The 18,368-nt window shown below is 51.3% G+C and overlaps 1 protein-coding gene across 1 annotated transcript in view; it reads right to left on the bottom strand.

The window, feature by feature from the left end:
• LOC119285898 (LON peptidase N-terminal domain and RING finger protein 1-like) overlaps positions 1 to 18,368 on the bottom strand; it is a 33,964-nt gene that overhangs the window by 2,836 nt on the left and 12,760 nt on the right. Inside the window, exons 3-12 of the mRNA XM_037565227.1 lie at positions 11,659 to 11,741; positions 11,441 to 11,525; positions 11,244 to 11,330; positions 10,363 to 10,424; positions 10,060 to 10,250; positions 9,921 to 9,981; positions 9,626 to 9,803; positions 8,900 to 8,938; positions 8,770 to 8,831; positions 8,657 to 8,693 (exon numbers count right to left, since the gene is read on the bottom strand). Coding sequence (XP_037421124.1) covers positions 8,657 to 8,693; positions 8,770 to 8,831; positions 8,900 to 8,938; positions 9,626 to 9,803; positions 9,921 to 9,981; positions 10,060 to 10,250; positions 10,363 to 10,424; positions 11,244 to 11,330; positions 11,441 to 11,525; positions 11,659 to 11,741 — 885 coding nt within the window. The remainder of the gene's footprint in view (positions 1 to 8,656; positions 8,694 to 8,769; positions 8,832 to 8,899; positions 8,939 to 9,625; positions 9,804 to 9,920; positions 9,982 to 10,059; positions 10,251 to 10,362; positions 10,425 to 11,243; positions 11,331 to 11,440; positions 11,526 to 11,658; positions 11,742 to 18,368) is intronic.

Here is an 18,368-nt window from a genome sequence, read left to right as displayed (position 1 = left end):
CCCCCCTCTCTCTCTCTCTCTCTCTCTCAGCGCCTGGCCCGAGTAGCTCACGCATACAGCAGCAGCCACCCACGCTGCGCCCGCCGGCGACCTACGAACAGCGGCGCTGCAGCTCTACCGGCATCTCACTTGTCCCCGTGCCCGAGCCCGAGCCCCTCACCACCACAGCCATAGCGGCCTTCCTGCTGATTCCTCCTGCAAAAAATAAGGAGGCTGAGCATGGCGAGATAAGTCGGGCATGACCCAGCATGGCACTGTCATCAGCAATGTGTGCACAAGGCCACGCCCCTGTGCTCAAGGACGCCATGCTCGCCCTCAAGGATAACACAGGACAATGAGTCCAGGCCGAAGGCAGCGTTGCGGGCGCACTTGCTGGAGCAGAAAAGGCCCCGTGACTCCGCACGGACCAGCGGCAAGATGGCAACTAGAAGCGGGGCGAAAGCTCGTCGGAGCACCAGGAGCAGCGGCGGTTGTGCTGGCGACACGGAGCCTGAGGTGTCGTGGTACGGTTCGGGCCGGTCATATACGTGTCATTAGCGATAGGAGGCTACTTGCAGGCTTGACCACGGGAGCTATGGGGCACAGGAGGAAGAGGTGCAGGCATGCATCCAACGCACCCGGCACCTCGTAAGTTCGCCAGAATCTCCCTCAACAAGGCGCCATGGCCACACCTTTTCCCCTCAATCAATTTGACCACAGGAGCTCACCTTGCTCGCCTCCAACCACGGTCGCCCTTTCCAATTTTCTTCGGTCCAATCTTCGCCCGTACTGAGCGATTCCCTGCATCCCTCTTCAATTCCGTGCACCCAGGCCCCTCCTCTAACCTCCGTGGATCACCTATGGCCTTAATTTTTGCAAGAAGAATCCACGGGGGCTCCAATTCTACGACCGACGCACGCTTGCCAGAGCCGGAGCGGGTCATCGTGTCGCGCACCATCGAGATGGAGGAAGCGGAGATAGTCCTGTCCTGTGCGATGGTGGCGTCCATCACCGGCAACCGCCTGTCCGTCTCCACCAACGAGGTCACCAAGGTGCTCCTGGATTCCTTCAAGCTCATCGTTGACACGCACCATCCCGAGGATTTCTTGATCCTCTTCAGCTTGCAGGCCACCAAGGACCGCCTCGCCGGTGACCACTTCATACACTCACCTCGCTTCTCCCTGTCGATGCGCCCATGGTGCAAGCTCGCCCACGCCGGCTCCGGCGAGTTTGAGTACCACGTCGAGCTCGAACTCCGCGGAATTCTAGCCCAAACCTGGCACCTTTCGATCGCCGAGCACATCCTTGGGCAGAGCTGATGGATCAAACACCTACACCCCCAAACCCGCTCCCGCACCGACCTCGCCACGTTCCGGCTGTCTTGGCGCACACATGACCCCACCAGAATTCGTCGAGCCGCCATCCTAGAGGTTGCCGAACAGGTCACTGCACGCCTGCGTTCCGAGCACCGACCATCCGGATGTTGACCTACCCATCAACATTGCACTCGCCCGCGCCGCCATGATCAGGGCTACCCCACCCGCCGTGCTGTCGGGTGCTGGCCCCGACGGAGACAAAGGACCGTGACCCGGCTCATGGCCATGGCCCAGGGCGCGCACGCCGTCGCGGAGCAAGCGCAGACGTACGGACGCGCATCCCTCCAATTGCGTCGATGGCATGGCGATGGACAACCTGGCATGGCGTGCTGGCGGCCGCAACGCTCGTGCAGACAGGGTGGCCATGTCGCTGGTGTAGCCCGCCCCTCCCTGTGCGGTGGTGGCCATGCCACAACCACGATACGGCGCCAGCATGGGCCCGGTCGCCCTCATCATGAAGCCAGAAGAGGAAATGGTAAAAGGAAGAAAAGGCAGCGCTTTGCTGCGGGCCAGACGCACAGCGCTGACGCGGCTACTGGTGATGCCTAGTCGGGGGGCTCGGTCGGGACAGGTGTTCAAAGCACAATTGCTCCCTGGGTGATTTTGGTAATTAATGTCAACATATCTCTTTTTGGACTAATACTTTTATCCAGTGTATTTCAGACAAGTTCAACAATGGCATGGCATGGACAAGAGGATGTGGAACCCCTTCAAAATGCTAAGGACACATATTGGCAAAAGCTCAAGACTCTTCATTTCTATTTTAGTGATCCAAGATCATATTGAGTCCATAGGAAAGCCAATACTATTAAAAGAGAGAGTTGAGTGTTGGGGAGACTATCATTTGAAGCACAAGAGCAAGGAGTTCATCATCAACACACCATCTATTACCTTTTGGAGAGTGGTGTCTCCTAGATTGGTTAGGTGTCGCTTGGGAGCTTCCGACAAGATTGTGGAGTTGAAGCAAGAAGTTTGTAAGGGCAAGGAGATCACCTACTTTGTGAAGATCTACCCGAGTGAGGCAATCCTTCATGGGCGATGGCCATGGTGGGATAGACAAGGTTACTTCTTCGTGGACCCTTCGTGGGTGGAGCCCTCCATGGACTCGCGCAACCGTTACCCTTCGTGGGTTGAAGTCACCATTAACATGCATGTACGATAGCACCACCTATCGGAATCATGCCAAAAATCTCCGTGTCTTCATTGCGTTTGCTCACTCCAATCCCATCCCCTTTACTTTCTTGCAATTAGCATGCTTTACTCTTTCCGCTACTCATACTCTTGTCATGCTTGCTTGAAATGTATTGTAAATGCTTAAACTTGTGCTAAAACTCCACCTCAACTCAGAAGAACTTAAAAATTGCCACTTGTACTTGTTGAGGGTCTAATCACCCCCCGTCTAGACCCCTCTTCTCGATCCTTTCAGGTGTCGACCACTCTGTGGCTGCGACCACCCCAGAACCGTCTGGATTCAAATCAGGCGGCTTCGCACGACCCCAACGACAATCCACTGGGGTCACCCTATGGCACAACTGCCCCTTCGGCCAATCAGGACCTAGCCACGCTGAGCAATGTGCCAGACTCGCAGCACGGCGAACCAACAAGGCCTGCTGCTCTATCGGGAAAAAGTGGTGATCCCCCCACACCACACCCCAATGTGGGGTTGGCCTCCAGCACTGACCAGTCCACGAGTACGCCCACGAGCGTGCCCATTGGACAGGGAGCGCGAGACTTTGGCGCCGCTTCTCATGCCCATGAGCTAGCCGGCTCGCAAGCGACGCCCCTGCCATGCGGGGCCAAGTCGTCATCCTACAGAGGCATGCGGCACTGCCCTCCCCACCAACGCCAACAACCACGGTCATAACTGCCCCAAGCCCACGCGGTTCGTCGGCCAATCGCTTCGCCTCGCCCCTAATCATGTTACGGCGATATCAAGGACGTGCCGCCCCACAATCGTGGATGTTGGGGAATTCTTGGTTGCTGCCACCAAGAATCTCAATGCTTCTCTGTTGGCACCTGGGAAGACGTCACGTCGCCCCGTCAACTACACCCCTCGACAGGGAAGATCAGCGCCACTGCCCCCACATCCGCATCCGCACCGCCCACCACCGAGAGGCTCGCACAGGCAGATTCTTCAGACGCTTGGAATCCTTGGAACCAACCAGGAAATCACCAACCGCGGCAGAGATGAAGGCCTAGGATGTCGGGTTTGCCGCACCTATACCGCTAACCGTCCTCACGGCCATTGCCGCATTGGTTGATCGAGAGATCCCAGCATGCATGGTGTCGCTGGTGACCACCGCGGCGCGTGTAGAGTCGCGTGCGAGACTTAGGTCGCAGTCGATCCCGTCTCGATGGATCACGGCCATAAAATAGCGATATGGAACGTGTGCGGCCTCAATGCATGGGCGCGGTGCCATGCCATTAGAGCGTTGCTAGACACCTAAGGGACCTCAATTGTTTGCTTGCAAGAAACGAAAATGGCATTGATCTGTTCGTCGGTTGTCCTCGACACGCTTGGTGCAGAATTCGATGACTACACGTATCTTCCGGCACAAGGCATGCGGGGTGGCATCTTGCATGGAAGAGCAGGGACGTGACAGTCACGAACCCATTGTTCACCACTAACACGCTCACTGCTAAGATCTCCACAGTCGCGGGCACGCCCTAGTGGCTAACGATGGTCTACGGGCCACAAGACGACGCCGGCAAGATGGCTTTCTTACAGGAGCTCCGCGATGTCAGGGCTGACTGCCCCAAGGCCTTGGATGTTATGTGATGGTTTAAACCTCATCCCCGACGAGGACAAGAACACGGACAACCTCAACCAGCGCATGATGGGCAAGTTTCGCCGTCTAAGTAACGATCTAGCGCTCAAGGAGATCTACCTCACCGGCCGACACTACACATGGTCAAACGAGCAGTCACCGCCGGCGTTGATGCATCTCGACCGCGTGCTATGCACCTCAGACTGAGGCGATGCACACGGCGAGTGCCACCTCCAATGATTCGCGTCCGTCGTGTTGGATCACTCCCCACTTCTGTTGGAATGCTCGCCAATGCCCAAACCCTACAGACTCCAACAGACTACTAGCAATCAGTCAGAGTCTCGGGGGCTACAACCCTATGGGTACAAACTTCTGAGTAATCAGTTACTCTGATCGCGCACCCTTAGAACAAAATTCCAAGTAATCAGTTACTCGGGGCAGGACCAGATCAAGATCACTCAAAAAAAATGCTATAAGGTGAGTTTGACGCTCCTACGCGGACCCATTTTGAGCCTTCTTCTAGGACTCAAAGTGTGAAACTCATAAGTTTGGATCTAGAGCCGACTCGTATTGACGTTCCTCCGAGATAAGAATGGCATCTCTCAGGAGAGCACTCCATGCGTCAATCTTGTTGCCCAGATTCAATGACACTCCCATACTCTGATCACGAGTTAACCTCTTTCAAGAGATGAACGACTGTCACCAAGTTTCTCCTCGCGGCCACTTACCCCAGATCAGCCGTGAAGCGCAGTGCCAGAATCCATTGAGATTTTGTTCAAACCTTGGTTGTTTGAAAGCACGATGACGGATACCGAGTATTTCCGTAATCACTGGGGCCAAATTGTGTCTTTCACAAACTCATTCTGCAAAATCTCAACCGATTCGGGGGCTAATGTTGGGGATACACATGACAGGTAGGCCCAAGAAGGGTCAAAATATCATAAAGCACGAGGCCCATACGACAGATGGGTCCAGATCAATTTCATACCATACATGAAGCTACTCAGATGATATGTATGTCAACATTACTTGGATGACGTCCAGGCCAGCATCACTCGGACAATCAACATACCGTCCACTCGGATGACCATCAACTCACTCGGACGTATGAACACAATAGTCAGCGTGGCGGTTTCGTAGTGGGCTGATATTATGGCATTGACGCTCCATCTTGTAACATAAGAGGTGAGGGGGTGGCGCACTCTATATAAGCCACCCCCCACCACCACTAGACTTGAGGCGGACTCATTCTTCCCCATGGCTCTCTCGCCATTAGTCTCAAGGACTTAGCTCAGGCATGAAGATCCGTTCTCCCCTCTCTCACACATTGTAATCTCCGGATTCATAATCAAATAAAGCAAAGCCTCTCCGGAGCACGAGACGTAGGGTTGTTATCTCCACCGCGAGAGGCTCGAACTCGCTAAAACACCGGGTCACCCATATGCATGTCGATTGATCACGCTCCTTTACCCTACCCCTTACTATTGTCGGAATCGTTCCCACGACAACCGCCTCGGTGTTAGCGACCTAGAGCGCGCCGGACTTGCGCTACGGCTCCGCTGGTTGTGGTTCTCCAGAACGGATCCCGAACGAGCGGGACAGGGACTCGATCTACAGTTTTCGGAGGAGGAACTAGCGCTTTTCTTGGCTTCCACTACCAGGGCCATTGGGAATGGTCTAATCGCCTTGTTCTGGGAGGATCGTTGGAACGCCGGGCAGTCAGTCTGCGAGCTCCTCCCCAAGCTATCTGGCTGCATCCCCAAGCGACGACGCAAGACAAGAACGGTGGTAGAGGGGCTCAATGGCAACACCTGGGTCCGTGACATCCACGGCACCCTTGCATCCACGAGATCATGCAGTACTTGAAATTATGGCAGATCATGCAGAGCATCGAGCTCTCCGACGCCCCTGACCGGCTGATATGGAAGTGGTCCGCGAGTGGCACCTACTCGGCGCAGTCATGCTATACGGCAATGTTCCACGGATCGATGACCTGCTACCCTTGGAAGTTAGTTTGGAAGAGCTGCGTGCCGCAGCCACGGGTCAAGTTCTTCCACTGGTTAGCCAACCAGGACCGCTGTTGGACCACTGAACGGCTGGCTCGCCACGGCCTGCAACACCACCCGCGCTGCTTACTTTGCGACCAAGCACCACCGGCTGCTGGATTGCCCCCTCGCCCGGCAGGCCTGGCACGAGGTCCTAGCCTGGTTGCGCATCTTGGCGCCAACACCCAACCAGGAGCCTACTCTTATGGACCGGTGGCTGCACGCCAAGGGGAACACGCCGCCGATCCTTCACAAGGCTCTGAAATCCGTCACGCTGCTTGTGCCTTGGATGATCTGTAGGCATAGAAATAGCTGCTTCTTCGACAACGAAAGACCCTCCGTTCATACGCTAGTCGATAGGTTCAAGGACGAGGCTCACTCTTGGGCACAAGCCAGGGCGACTAGCCTTAGGATAGTGTTACCACAAACCTTGGATGTGCACTGATCTTGATGTAATCGGTGCGTCCTCGGACACTTGTAACTGAACTCCTACCTTTTAAATGCAAAGAAACACAATCGCCCTTTGTGTTTTCTCGAGAAAAGAGTGTTGCGCGATCCAGAGAATACCAAGACTGCAATTGTTCATCTTGAAGGCAAATGAGAGGCTCATCCGTTGGATCTGGCACTCGATTGTGCTTGAACTGCATGAACTGAAGACCATTTGTGCTTGATAGTTCTATGCTCGAAGCACCCGGGTTCTTCACGCACAAAAACAGATGCACAACCACAGTAGCATACGGAGTAGGAGATAACCATTCTGCCAATTCATTCCCCACCCTTAGCTGGCGGTCCTATGGCCACCACACATATCCAGAATCATCATAGATGACCATGGAACAGGGCAGCGTTGTTCACAACAATCTGCAATCAAATAGGGGGCAGCCATTGTTGTTGGAGATCTCTTGTTGTTGCTCAATGTAGGATGGACACATGTGCTCGTCGTGGTCAAGGCCTCCTGTCGAATAGGTGGTTCTTCTCGGGGCAGCAATGTTGATGGTGTCGACGACGCCATAGTGGTACGCCTTGCTGGTCACTGGGGAAACCAACCGGGGAAAGGCATCGTTGGTAGTGAGAAGAGGCATCACCCAATCGCTCTCATGGGCGGGGGATTATGCCGAGCACTTGGTTGGCGGCGGTGCAGTAAGGTTGCTGGAGACAAAGAGGACGATGTTGTAGTCCAACTCGCTCGCTGCTGGAGGAAAGGTGTTGAAGTAGGGCAATGGTGAGTCATCCAGTTCCTGCATGCTGGCCCTGGGGTCAACATCGGTTGTGGTCGCCACCGGAGGGACGACCTTGGCGGTAGAGGATGCAGTGCCGATGGAGGGTGTCGCCTGCGCAGTTGTGGGTTGCTCGACCTCCAGAAGGATGAGATCGTCCCCGAGCTCGGAGGGGGCGGTGGTGGTGGTGTCGTGGACCTCGTCGACGCTGGCGACAACGTCGACCTTGGTCGAGCACTGTAGTACAGGTGAAGGGCGCTATCGCGATGCAGATTGGGGATGCGTCGTGGGCGACCGCAGGGACCTCTCGGGCATGGGTGGTGGCGAAGAAGGCGTCAGGAACAACCATAGGGATGGTGGTCCCGATGGAGAGATGGTGGTCCCGATGGAGAGACCGCCATCGAAGGCCACGACGACTGAGCGCGTCAGTGGCGGAGGCGGAGCTCCTGCGGTGAGCAAGGTCGCCTGCAGCTCAAACTGCTTGTCAGGCGTCGTAGCATGCTTTGGTCTCCGCACGAAGCTTGTCCAGGTAAGCTTTTACTTCTGGATGCATGGTGGTGAATAGAATTGTGTGCTAGAAAAGAAATTTGGGCAGAAATTTGTGTGAATTTGGGGACGAATTGGAGATGAATCGGAAGGGTGGAGGGAGGCTCTGATACCATAATGTTAGGATCCCAACTCACAATTCACTAATCTCACACAACTACAGAGGAATTCAGTTCAGATACAGGTCTTGAGGAAGAAGAAAGGCGTACAGGTGAGGGAGCCGGAGGTAGAAGATAGAGCCGCCGTGCCGAATCGCCATATCCAAGCGCGGATAATCTCCTGCTACTCGTCGTACTGGTATTTGTAGTTGGCCCTGTTCAGCGGGGTGCACATCTTCAGGTCCGGCCCATGTACAAGTGGCTTGGTGGGCTTGCTGCCTTGGCTACCATGGTAGCACCTTAGTTGCCGCCGGTTTGGCTGCCATGGCAGCAGTTTTCGCTGCTATGGTAGCGCTTCTTGTCGACGCTGCTGCTGATGTGGCTGCCATGGCAGTGCTTCTGGAAGATCTAGCCTTGGTAGTATTTTGGGTCGCTGACAGCTAAGTTTTTACATGCAACTCCACCAGCTGAGTTGTTGCTGCATGGGCAAGTTCTAAAATCCTTCAGTTGTGCCACTATTTGTATTTGGTGGTCCTTTCTAGGTAGTCAATGTGTGTAATATAAACCTTGAAAAGAAAGGCGTGCACACAAATGGTTGGTAATCCTGCAAACAGAGCATGAATTTACCTCTAGATAAAAACGTCCATCTGGAAGTGGCTCGCACCTACACATTTATTAAGACAGGTGAGACCACAAGTGTTGGCAGAATTTTGACAAAAAATGAAGAAAACTGGACTCACTCAAGAATTTCCACCTCACAACCACAGTCAGCTACAGTTCCCGTCGCAGAATCAATAGCAACCTGGATTATAGAATCAGTCAATGAATGAACTCTTTAGGCAAGCAGAATATCTCAGATTTGAAACTGACCATTCCCATCCGATGATTCCCTTCCATTATTCTCCTTACCTGTTCCAAATGGGGAAAAACAAGGTTGTGAATATATTGATAAAACACATCCTGGCAGTGTTTTAAAACATAGCAAATAAACTAAGTTACAACTCAATGGAGGTTGTGGAATCACAGGAATGATTGTGTGTTTAATAGGGTGGTATGATGTAGCCGCCTTATAGTTTCTGCTTTTTTGGTCGAGGTCGTTAATAGTCAGTGGCGTGCTTGTAATGTACTCATTAAGTGCTGTGTGGGTGGGGTTGGGGCTTGTATTTTGACTTTTGACTTTTGACTTTTTAGTGCAATGATACGGCAGCTCTCCTGCGTATTCGAGAAAACATCTCAATGCAAATGGATGGATAGCAATATGGTCAACTATGTAAACAAAGAAGAAATGCCCATCTGGAATTTTGTACAGATTTGATACAGAAGGTGACAAATAGAAAGATCTTTTTTATTTCTGTTTTATTTACATTAAGAGTTTGCAATAAGGATTTAGGGAAAATATAATGTTCTGATTATTCAACCTACAATTTTGTACAGCAAGCTTTCTGGGAAAATATGATGAATCTTACTTAGCTACACCTGCAAGCTACATATCAACTTGCAACCATGCAGTAAGATATGTTGATTAAAACAGAAGGTGCATAGCTGTAAACAAATGCATCTTACAAACAAAAAAAAACTAAATTGGGATAGTTGTACCATCAGCCTGTAGCGAGGTTCAAATATGTTCAGTGCCATCTTTTGGCATGGTAATACGACATCCATAACAAACAGAGGCATCAAATCAATGCCTGCATATGTCATATTTTCATGTTCTGACCTCCTCTCAGCATATTCTTCAGGGAAATTTTTCTGAATTATGTTGCTCAATGTTACGCTGAGGCATTGAAACATGACTAACATCAGAGAAATCAAGGAAAAAATGAATGTCTAAAGGGAAACGGAACTTCAGTTCAAATGAATAAATCTGATTTTGTAAGACAACAAAAAGTACCTTATAGGATAAGTTTTTGGACCAATAAAAAGAACTGTCCGACACATGGGGCACTTATTGCCTATTGAAAGTAGACATGGTGTGAAGCTCAAACTAACAAAAGCAGCTAATCAAGTATATTAATATTTGCTGAGCTCACCGTGATCCATTGCCTGATGTAAACAAGAGCGACAGAACGTGTGCCCACATGGAGTGGTAACTGGTTTAAACAATAGTTTAAAACACAATGTGCACTCAAAATCATCAGTCCTATCTAGCCTTGGGCATCTTGCTCCGGCTGCAGCATTTGTATTTCTATCCAGATCACTGAGGCAGGTTTGCAGGATATGGCTATACATGTAGCAAACGAGTATTACAAAATGTGCAAGAGGATCAGTATCACCTTCGAATATCTGCTACCTATTCAGTGAATATGAATATCACCATGGATCAACAATCGTACCTGAGGGGATCAACTTGAAGACCAGCCAGAAGGGACTCACGTGCCTCCTGATATCGCTCCAGCTGCATATGCAAGGAAACACGATCCAATGGTTACCCCAACAGATGATAATAAGGGAGGACTGATAAAAGTTGTTGAATTTATGTCTTAACGACTCTCAGATCAGCTATTGTCCTCTTAAAGGTAGCCTGTCCATAATAAAGTGATAAAGCAACATGACATTACATAAGCATATTTCTGGTAAGAATACTGAACTTCTTTCTGCTTGGACAAAATTAGAACTTATATATTGTAAGTCTTGACAATATGAAAAATAACTGTATAACAAAGCATATAATTATAATGCAAATCTGTAGAACAAAATATCATGGAAACAGATATGTAGGAGATAATCGCACCATTGGTGCGAGAATAGTGTGCTCTGTCTTCTCTGCTTTCGCAAATTCCCACCAGTACTTTGTAATTTGGCAGACTGCGGCATGTACAATGTTCTTCCAAATTTTGGTGTGTAATTACCACCTTATATTTTTGGATCAGGTGGACAGATCTTAAACTCAACTCATGTGAAAGAAAATGAAAATAAGGTGCAGAAATAAATAATTTTGAAGTACTGGTGGTGGTGGGAGTCTGCAAGAGCGCAAAACTAGAGGTATAATCCATGGAACAGTTTAAATGAGTAAGATACAGTGTGAGGCTAAATAACCAAAACGTCAACCAAGTCAACCAAAGTTCTCCTGCAAATCCCAATAAATTATCCTAGATGGTGAAAAGTTACGGCTAAATTGAACTATACTATCCAGGCGTAAGCATTGGGTGTTGTCCCCATTAAATAATGCTCTAAGATATATAAAAGGAAGAAAAGTAAAGTTTCAGGGTGTTACCAGAATAAGTGTGTATGCCTTGAGAAGATATGGCCTAGGAGAATTACCGTGGGTAATTACTACCTTCTCTGCATCCTTCAGAGCTAACTGCAGCAAAATTTACTTACAAAATAATAAGAATTAATGATCCATACATTCACTTAATTTTCACATCTGAATTTCACATTGGTGAGAAAGACCTTTTTAGCTACTCATACCTCTGCATGTGTTGTAGGATCAAGGCCATTCAATGGCTGGTACTCTGAGTCGGCTGCTGATCTCTCCCTCAGAACTTGACTTATCCTGCCATAAAAGCAGCCACGAAAGGGCCATGAATACAGACCAAATATTTCAATATGGATTTCTGAGCAGTAGCATAACTGCTTACCTATATTGCATAAGAATGGCATTAATATAACATTGTTAAGGAACTTACAAACAGAAAGCAGAACTTCGATTGCTAAGGATAATCGGATCTCCTGATCTCAAATTGTGAGCTTTAGAATAAAATGAAATAGCCTGAAACAGAACCATATCAAGCATCATAAACAATGAAGTCAACTGATAGAGTAATCAAGTTTGTGCAAGTGAATGGGGAATGGTGGTGGGGATTGGCCGGGGATCGGAGTCTGATACCAAGTTGTCACGGTCCTAGGCCGATGAACGTGAAAGGGTTGGGAGTACAGCTCCAGGGAGGAAGGCTTGGCCGGCCATGGTGCCAGGGATGACAGGGAGGGAAGGTTGGAGACGGGGATTAGATCTTTACTAGTTTATTCTCGTTTGTTCCATAATCCTTATGGGGTACATGGTGTCCCTTCTATAGGGAAGATTCGACTTGAAGCCTAAGAATAGAATCTCAACTTTCCTAACAAACCATGTCTCTGTCTTCCTAACTGAACCATATCTTTTGTAACTAAATAGATTAAAAAAAAGGGTAGCCCGGTGCATGTAGCTCCCGCTTGCGCAGGGTCAGGGGAAGGGTCCGACCACTTTATGTCTATTGTACGCAGCCTTTCCCTACATTTCTGTAAGAGGCTGTTTCCAGGACTTGAACCCGTGACCTCATGGTCACAAGGCAGCAGCTTTACAACTGCGCCAAGGCTCTAATGGAATAAGGGATGAGATACACACGTCTCACAATGAATATCTCAGAAAAGTAAAAGATACAAATGACAAGAAAAATGACTGCCGGCGCTAAGATAAATAAAACTAGATGTCATTTTAACATTTGAGCCAGGTAAGGATGTAATATTATTCGAATATTGAGAACTAAGCGCTAGCTCAGTGACTAGAGCCCACGGTGGTGGTCTCACCCACCCGTGTTTGAGTCCGCGCAAAGCGGGTTCCGCTGGGGTGTTATCCAGAGGTATTTCTGCAGAGAGGTCTCATATCCTATCTAACTAACGGACAGTTAGCAAGGGATTCTTCCCCCTTTAGCCAACGTTTTAATATTGTTCAAATATTTATGCAGTGATGCAACATTAGTCAAAACCTTTACTGGGTTTTGTCCATAGTTACAGAAAGTTATCATAGTCGAATGAGGCAGTGCCCTACCAGCTCCATGACAACAAGAATGTCCAAAATAGAAGGACTAGAACATGTAAAACCGCAAACGTCTAATGTCCCAAAGAGACAAGCCTCATTAGTTACTAAATCAACCATTCCTGTAATTAAGAAAAATCTGACATTATCAGCAAACATCATAAACTGATGTGAGTCATTGGGAATGGCTCGACGGCCCTGTTTTGATTGCTGGATTAATGGGCAGTCGGTCCGCGAGCTCGCACCCCTGCTCTACCAGTGCATCACCAAACGGAGACGTAAAGCGAGAACGGTGGCGGGAGAGCTCGCCGGCAACACACCTGGGCGCATGATATCCAGGGGGTCCTCGGTCTTCACGAGATCGGCCAATGCCTACTGCTTTGGCAGATCGTGCACCGCACGATCTTTTGATAGTCTAATTTGGATCTGGCTTGAGGAGTCGCCCAGATTATTTAGTTTTGGTGGTCAAGCTAATTGTTTGAGAATGCACACATGATTGCAAGTACAGAGACTAGGTGCAGCAGGCTGGATGGAACAGAATTGTGTGTTAGAGCTCACGCATGGAGAGAAAGAAGGAAAGAGGTCTGGTATGGAAAACTGAAGATAGAAAAGATTTTGCATAATCAGTTATTCTGCCAAAACAGAGCTAATATGGAAAGTCTACTAGTATTGGGCCCAGGCTGATGCTTTTACAGATATAGACGGATTAATTAAAGATTAGGAAAGGCCTTTTAGCTTATGTGCCAAGGAAACAGCACGTCAGGAGTCCTACTCCAATTTGCCAAAGGCCAGGCATACCCTTATATATGTGGGTATATGGCCGATTGAAGAATCAATCGATCCTTTTACAACCTTACGTTACTTTTTCTCCTACGTCCTTTTCTCAATTGATCTTTTCTTTCCAGCAACCCTAGGGTTTGGCTCATCTTTGCCGTTTTGCATTGAAAAACGGTTGGTTTACCTCCATGAAAGTGAGGATTCTGTGGTGATGTGTGGATCAATTTCGCGCAGCAACACAATTGGCAACTCCTCTAGGGAAGAAGAAAAGGAACACAATGAGCACCGACCCCAAGGACGGGAGTGATCTCAACCCCAACAACATCATCGCCGTCACACTTGAGGATCTGCTTGAGGATGAACGGCAGAAACTTGAACAGGAACTTGAGGAAGAGAGGGTGGAAAAGCTGAAGCAGAAGTTGGCGGGCTTCCAAAGGACAAGAAATGGCGTCATCCAGAAGGTAGCTACACCAAGTCATCATGCTGAGCCGCCGCTTACTTGGCGGTGAGAGTTGGTACGTGTTTATTGAAAAATTATGCTTATCTTTATACTCCCTCCGTCGCAAAATTCTTGTCTTAGATTAGTCTGGATACGGATGTATCTAATACTAAAACATGACTTGATACATCCGTATTTAGACAAATCTAAGACAAGAATTTTGGGACGGAGGGAGTATTATGCATGTACAAAATTTTGGCCATATCTACTTTATAGTACTCCCTCCGTCCGGAAATACTTGTCATCAAAATGGATAAAAAGGGATGTATCTAGACGTATTTTAGTTCTAGATACATCTCTTTTTATCCATTTTGATGACCAGTATTTTCGGACGGAGTACATGCGTAGTAGCTTGCCAAGCCGATGTGATTAAATATATGCTGCAGCAGCCGATTCTTAGTGGTAGGATTGGAAAATGGGCTTATGCACTAATAGAATATGACTTGGCATATGCATCGTTGCATGCTATGAAAGGTCAAGCCATCGTTGATTTTATTGTTGATCATAGGATTAAGGATGAAGAAGATATTAATTATGTTAGTGTGTGCCTGTGGTTCAGCCCAACACCGGGCCTCGTCCTTGATCCTAACCACTAGTGATTCGATGGATGGCGTGGCGTTGTCGAAGACACAGGCGTTCCTGTGCTTCCAGAGCATCCAGGGCACAAGAAGCGCGATGGATTTGAGGGCCTTCCGATGCGCCGGCGGCGCGAGCTCTTTCGCGCCCAGCCACCACTCCGTGACCGTGTGCTCCTGATCGGGGATTTGGACCGGAATAATCAACCAATCAAGGACAATGTGCCAGGTCTGACGTGCAAAGGGGCAGGTCAGCAGCAGGTGCTGGATAGTTTCCACGGCCTGGTCGCAAAGGAGGCATCGAGGGTGATGCTGCAAGCCACGTCGCGCGAGCCTCTCAGCAGTCCAGCAGCGATCCTGGTCGGCGAGCCAATGGAAAAATTTTACCCGTGGAGGCGCCCAACTCTTCCATACCAACTTCCAAGAATGGCACCGCGTGGATCCCTGGAAACTGGCCGCATAACATGAGCGCGCCGAGTAGGTGCCATTGGTGGTCCACCTCCAGAGCAGGCGATCCGGCTCGTTCGTCAGGATGGTGTGGCCCACAGCCTGCCATAGCAGTAAGTATTGTCCGATCTCGTGCGGACCCAAGACCCCTTGAATATCATGTGCCCAAGAGTTACCCGCCAGCCCTTCAGCCACCGTCCTGGCCTTGCGTCGATGTTTGGGAATGCATTGGTGGAGTAGGGGAGCTATCTCACCTACAGACTGCCCGCCAATCCAGCGATCTTCCCAAAAAAGCGCCGTCGAGCCACTTCCAATGATCATGGTAGTGGAGGCAAAGAAGAGCGTGCGCTCCTCGTGAGAGAACTGCAGATCGAGACCTTGCCAGGCACGGTCTGGATCGACGCGGGCGAACCAGAGCCATCGCAATCGTAGCGCGAGGCCAGCGCGCTCCAGGTGTCAGACTCCCAGCCCACCATACGCGATAGGACGGCACACACGGCTCCAGTTGACATGGCAATGGCCACCGTTGGCCACGGCCCGCCCAGCCCACAAGAAGCCTCGCTGGATCTTCGCCAATTGTTTGAGCGTCTTCTTCGGGGGAGCGAACGCGAGCAGCTGGTGCACTGGTATTGCGTTGAGGACCGATTTGACAAGGGCAAGACGCCCGGCTTTGTTCATGAGCCACGCCTTCCAGGTAGGAAGCCGGGCAGCCACCGTATCAACGAGGGGCTGCAACTGGGCGGCGGAAGGCCGTCGCGTCGACAACGGGATGCCCAGATAAGTGATGTGGAGCTGCACCACCGGGCAACCCAATTGGGCGATCACCTCTTGTCCCTGCATGTCACCGTGCAGGACGGTGGCAGAGCTCTTCGCATAGTTAACCAGCAGCCCGCTCGCTTTGCCGAACAGGGTCAAGATACCCTTGATGGCAGCAGTGTCCTCCGGCGTGGCATGACAGAATAGCATCACATCGTCAGCATAGAGGGAGATCGCCGGGATTGGGCGTCGGGGGTGCAACTGCTGCAGAATACCGGCATCGAGCGCTCGGCGCATCAACCGCCCAAGCGTGTCCACAGCGAGAACGAACAGCTGGGGGGACATGGAGTCGCCTTGGCGCAGGCCACAACGGTGCCAGATCGGGGGGCCTGGCCCGCCGTTCATCATGACACGGGTGCTGGACGTCGAAAGCAGGATCACAAGCCATTCCCGAAATCTGTCCCCGAACCCATATTGGCGCAAAACCTCAAAGAGGAATGGCCAAGATATGGAGTCAAAGGCGCGCGTGAGGTCGAGCTTGAGCATGATCCGCGGAGCTCCGAGTTGGTGCAGCAATTTGAGAGATTGCCTCACGAGGATGAAGTTATCATGGAGGCTCCGGCCGGTGATGAACGCGTTCTGGTTGCGACTGACCAGGCTATCCAATCTGGGGGCAAGCCGCAGAGACAGGACCTTGGTGAATATCTTGGCCACGATATGGATCAAGCAAATCGGGCGGTAGTCGCGGAGCTGCTGGGCGTCGGCGCGCTTGGGCAGAAGGGTCATGAGGGCTTGGTTGAGCTTGCCAAAGCCACAGCCCCGCATCTCGAACAGTTGCTGGAAGACATCTATAAGGTCCTGTCGAACGATGGTCCAGCAAGCTCGCAGGAACTCCGCAGTGAAGCCGTCAGGCCCAGGTGCCTTGCGAGCGGGGAGGCGCTTGATCGCGTCCCAAACCTCCTCCACGCTGAAGGGAGCGTCCAGGCTCGCCAGATCACAAGGCTCAATGAGCCCCTCCAGGTTGAGCGTAAGGTCGCGATCGGCGGCCGTGCCCAGGATCTCGCCAAAGTGCTCGAAAGCGCCATCGCGTCCTGGTCGGTGAGCGTGTGCCCATCCACGGCCTGGCTGAAGATTCGATTCTTCTGACGGCGAAAGGAGCATTGCCGGTGGAAGAATCCCGTGCTAGCGTCGCCGTCCTTGAGCGTGGCGATGCGGGCGCGCTGCCTGGCGATGGTGCGCTCCAACGAAGCGAGGCCAAGGTACGAGACCTTGAGGCGCTTTCGCAGCCAATCCTCCTCCGGAGTGAGAGCTCGATCCTCCTGGGCCTTGTCAAAGCGCGATATGAGCTCACGAGAAATGGCCAACTTGTCGCGAATACTGCCTGTCTTCTTGGCACTCCAGCTTGTGAGCCTGCGCGCCGTGGCCTGGAAGCGCAACATCAATCGATGGAAGGGGTCAGGGTCATGGACTGAGCCCCAAGCTGCAGCCACCGTGTCGTGGAACCCATCAAGCCTCAACCAGAAGTCCTCAAAATGAAAACGTCTATGCGCCGTGAGCATGGGGGAGCAGTCCAGCAGCAGGGGGGAGTGGTCCGAGATGACCGACGCAAGGCAGCGAAGGTGACATTCGCCGTGAGCATCCTCCCAGTCCGAGGTGCAGAGCACACGATCCAGGTGCACAAGAGTGGGAGGGGACTGCTCGTTCGACCACGTGAAGCGGCGCCCGTTGAGGTAGACCTCCTTAAGCGCAAGGTCATTGACGAGGCGACGGAATCTGCCCATCATACGACGATTTAAGTTACCGTTGTTCTTGTCCACGTCGCGCAGGATGAGGTTGAAGTCTCCGCAAAGCATCCAAGGCCCGGGACAGGCCGCACGAATCTCCCGCAGCTCAAGCATGAACGCAATTTTGTCCGCGTCATCCTGGGGTCCATACACTACAGAGCCACCAAGGGATGCCCGAGGCCGTGGCCACTTTGGCCGAGAGGGCATTCGTGGTGAACAACGGGTCCGTGATAGTCACGACCCTGCTCTTCCAAGCCAGTAAGATGCCGCCCCGCGTGCCAAGAGCCGGGAGGTATGTGTAGTCATCAAACTCTGAACCAAGGGTGTCAAGAACAACAGACGAACAAAGCAACTCCATCTTAGTTTCCTGCAAGCACACTATGGAGGCAGCGGTGGTATCCAACAGCGAGCGAATGGCGGTGCGCCGGCTCCGCGAATTCAGGCCGCGCACATTCCATACAGCAATCTTAAGGCCGTGATCCATGGAAAGTGGATCGACGGGGAGCGGGCAGGAGCCGCCTAGGATGTGCAGGCGACCTCGACATGTGCTGGCGCGATCGGCGGGCAGGATAGGCATGCTGGGATCTCGCGGTCGACCAACGCGGCCATGGCCTTGAGCACCTGGAGCGGGATGGGCATCGCAAACATGCCATCGTAGGCCTTCATCTCGGCGGGGGTTATCTTCTGATTCGTCCCAATGATCCCCAGGGTGCGCAGGATTTGGACCTGCGCACGTCTCTCGGCAGTGGGTGGCGCCGCCGCCGGG

This window comes from Triticum dicoccoides, chromosome 4A (assembly GCF_002162155.2).
Source record: "Triticum dicoccoides isolate Atlit2015 ecotype Zavitan chromosome 4A, WEW_v2.0, whole genome shotgun sequence".
Lineage (NCBI taxonomy): Eukaryota > Viridiplantae > Streptophyta > Magnoliopsida > Poales > Poaceae > Triticum > Triticum dicoccoides.
Note: the sequence above shows the minus strand (reverse complement) of the source record. Positions and strands in the feature narration are given on the sequence as shown.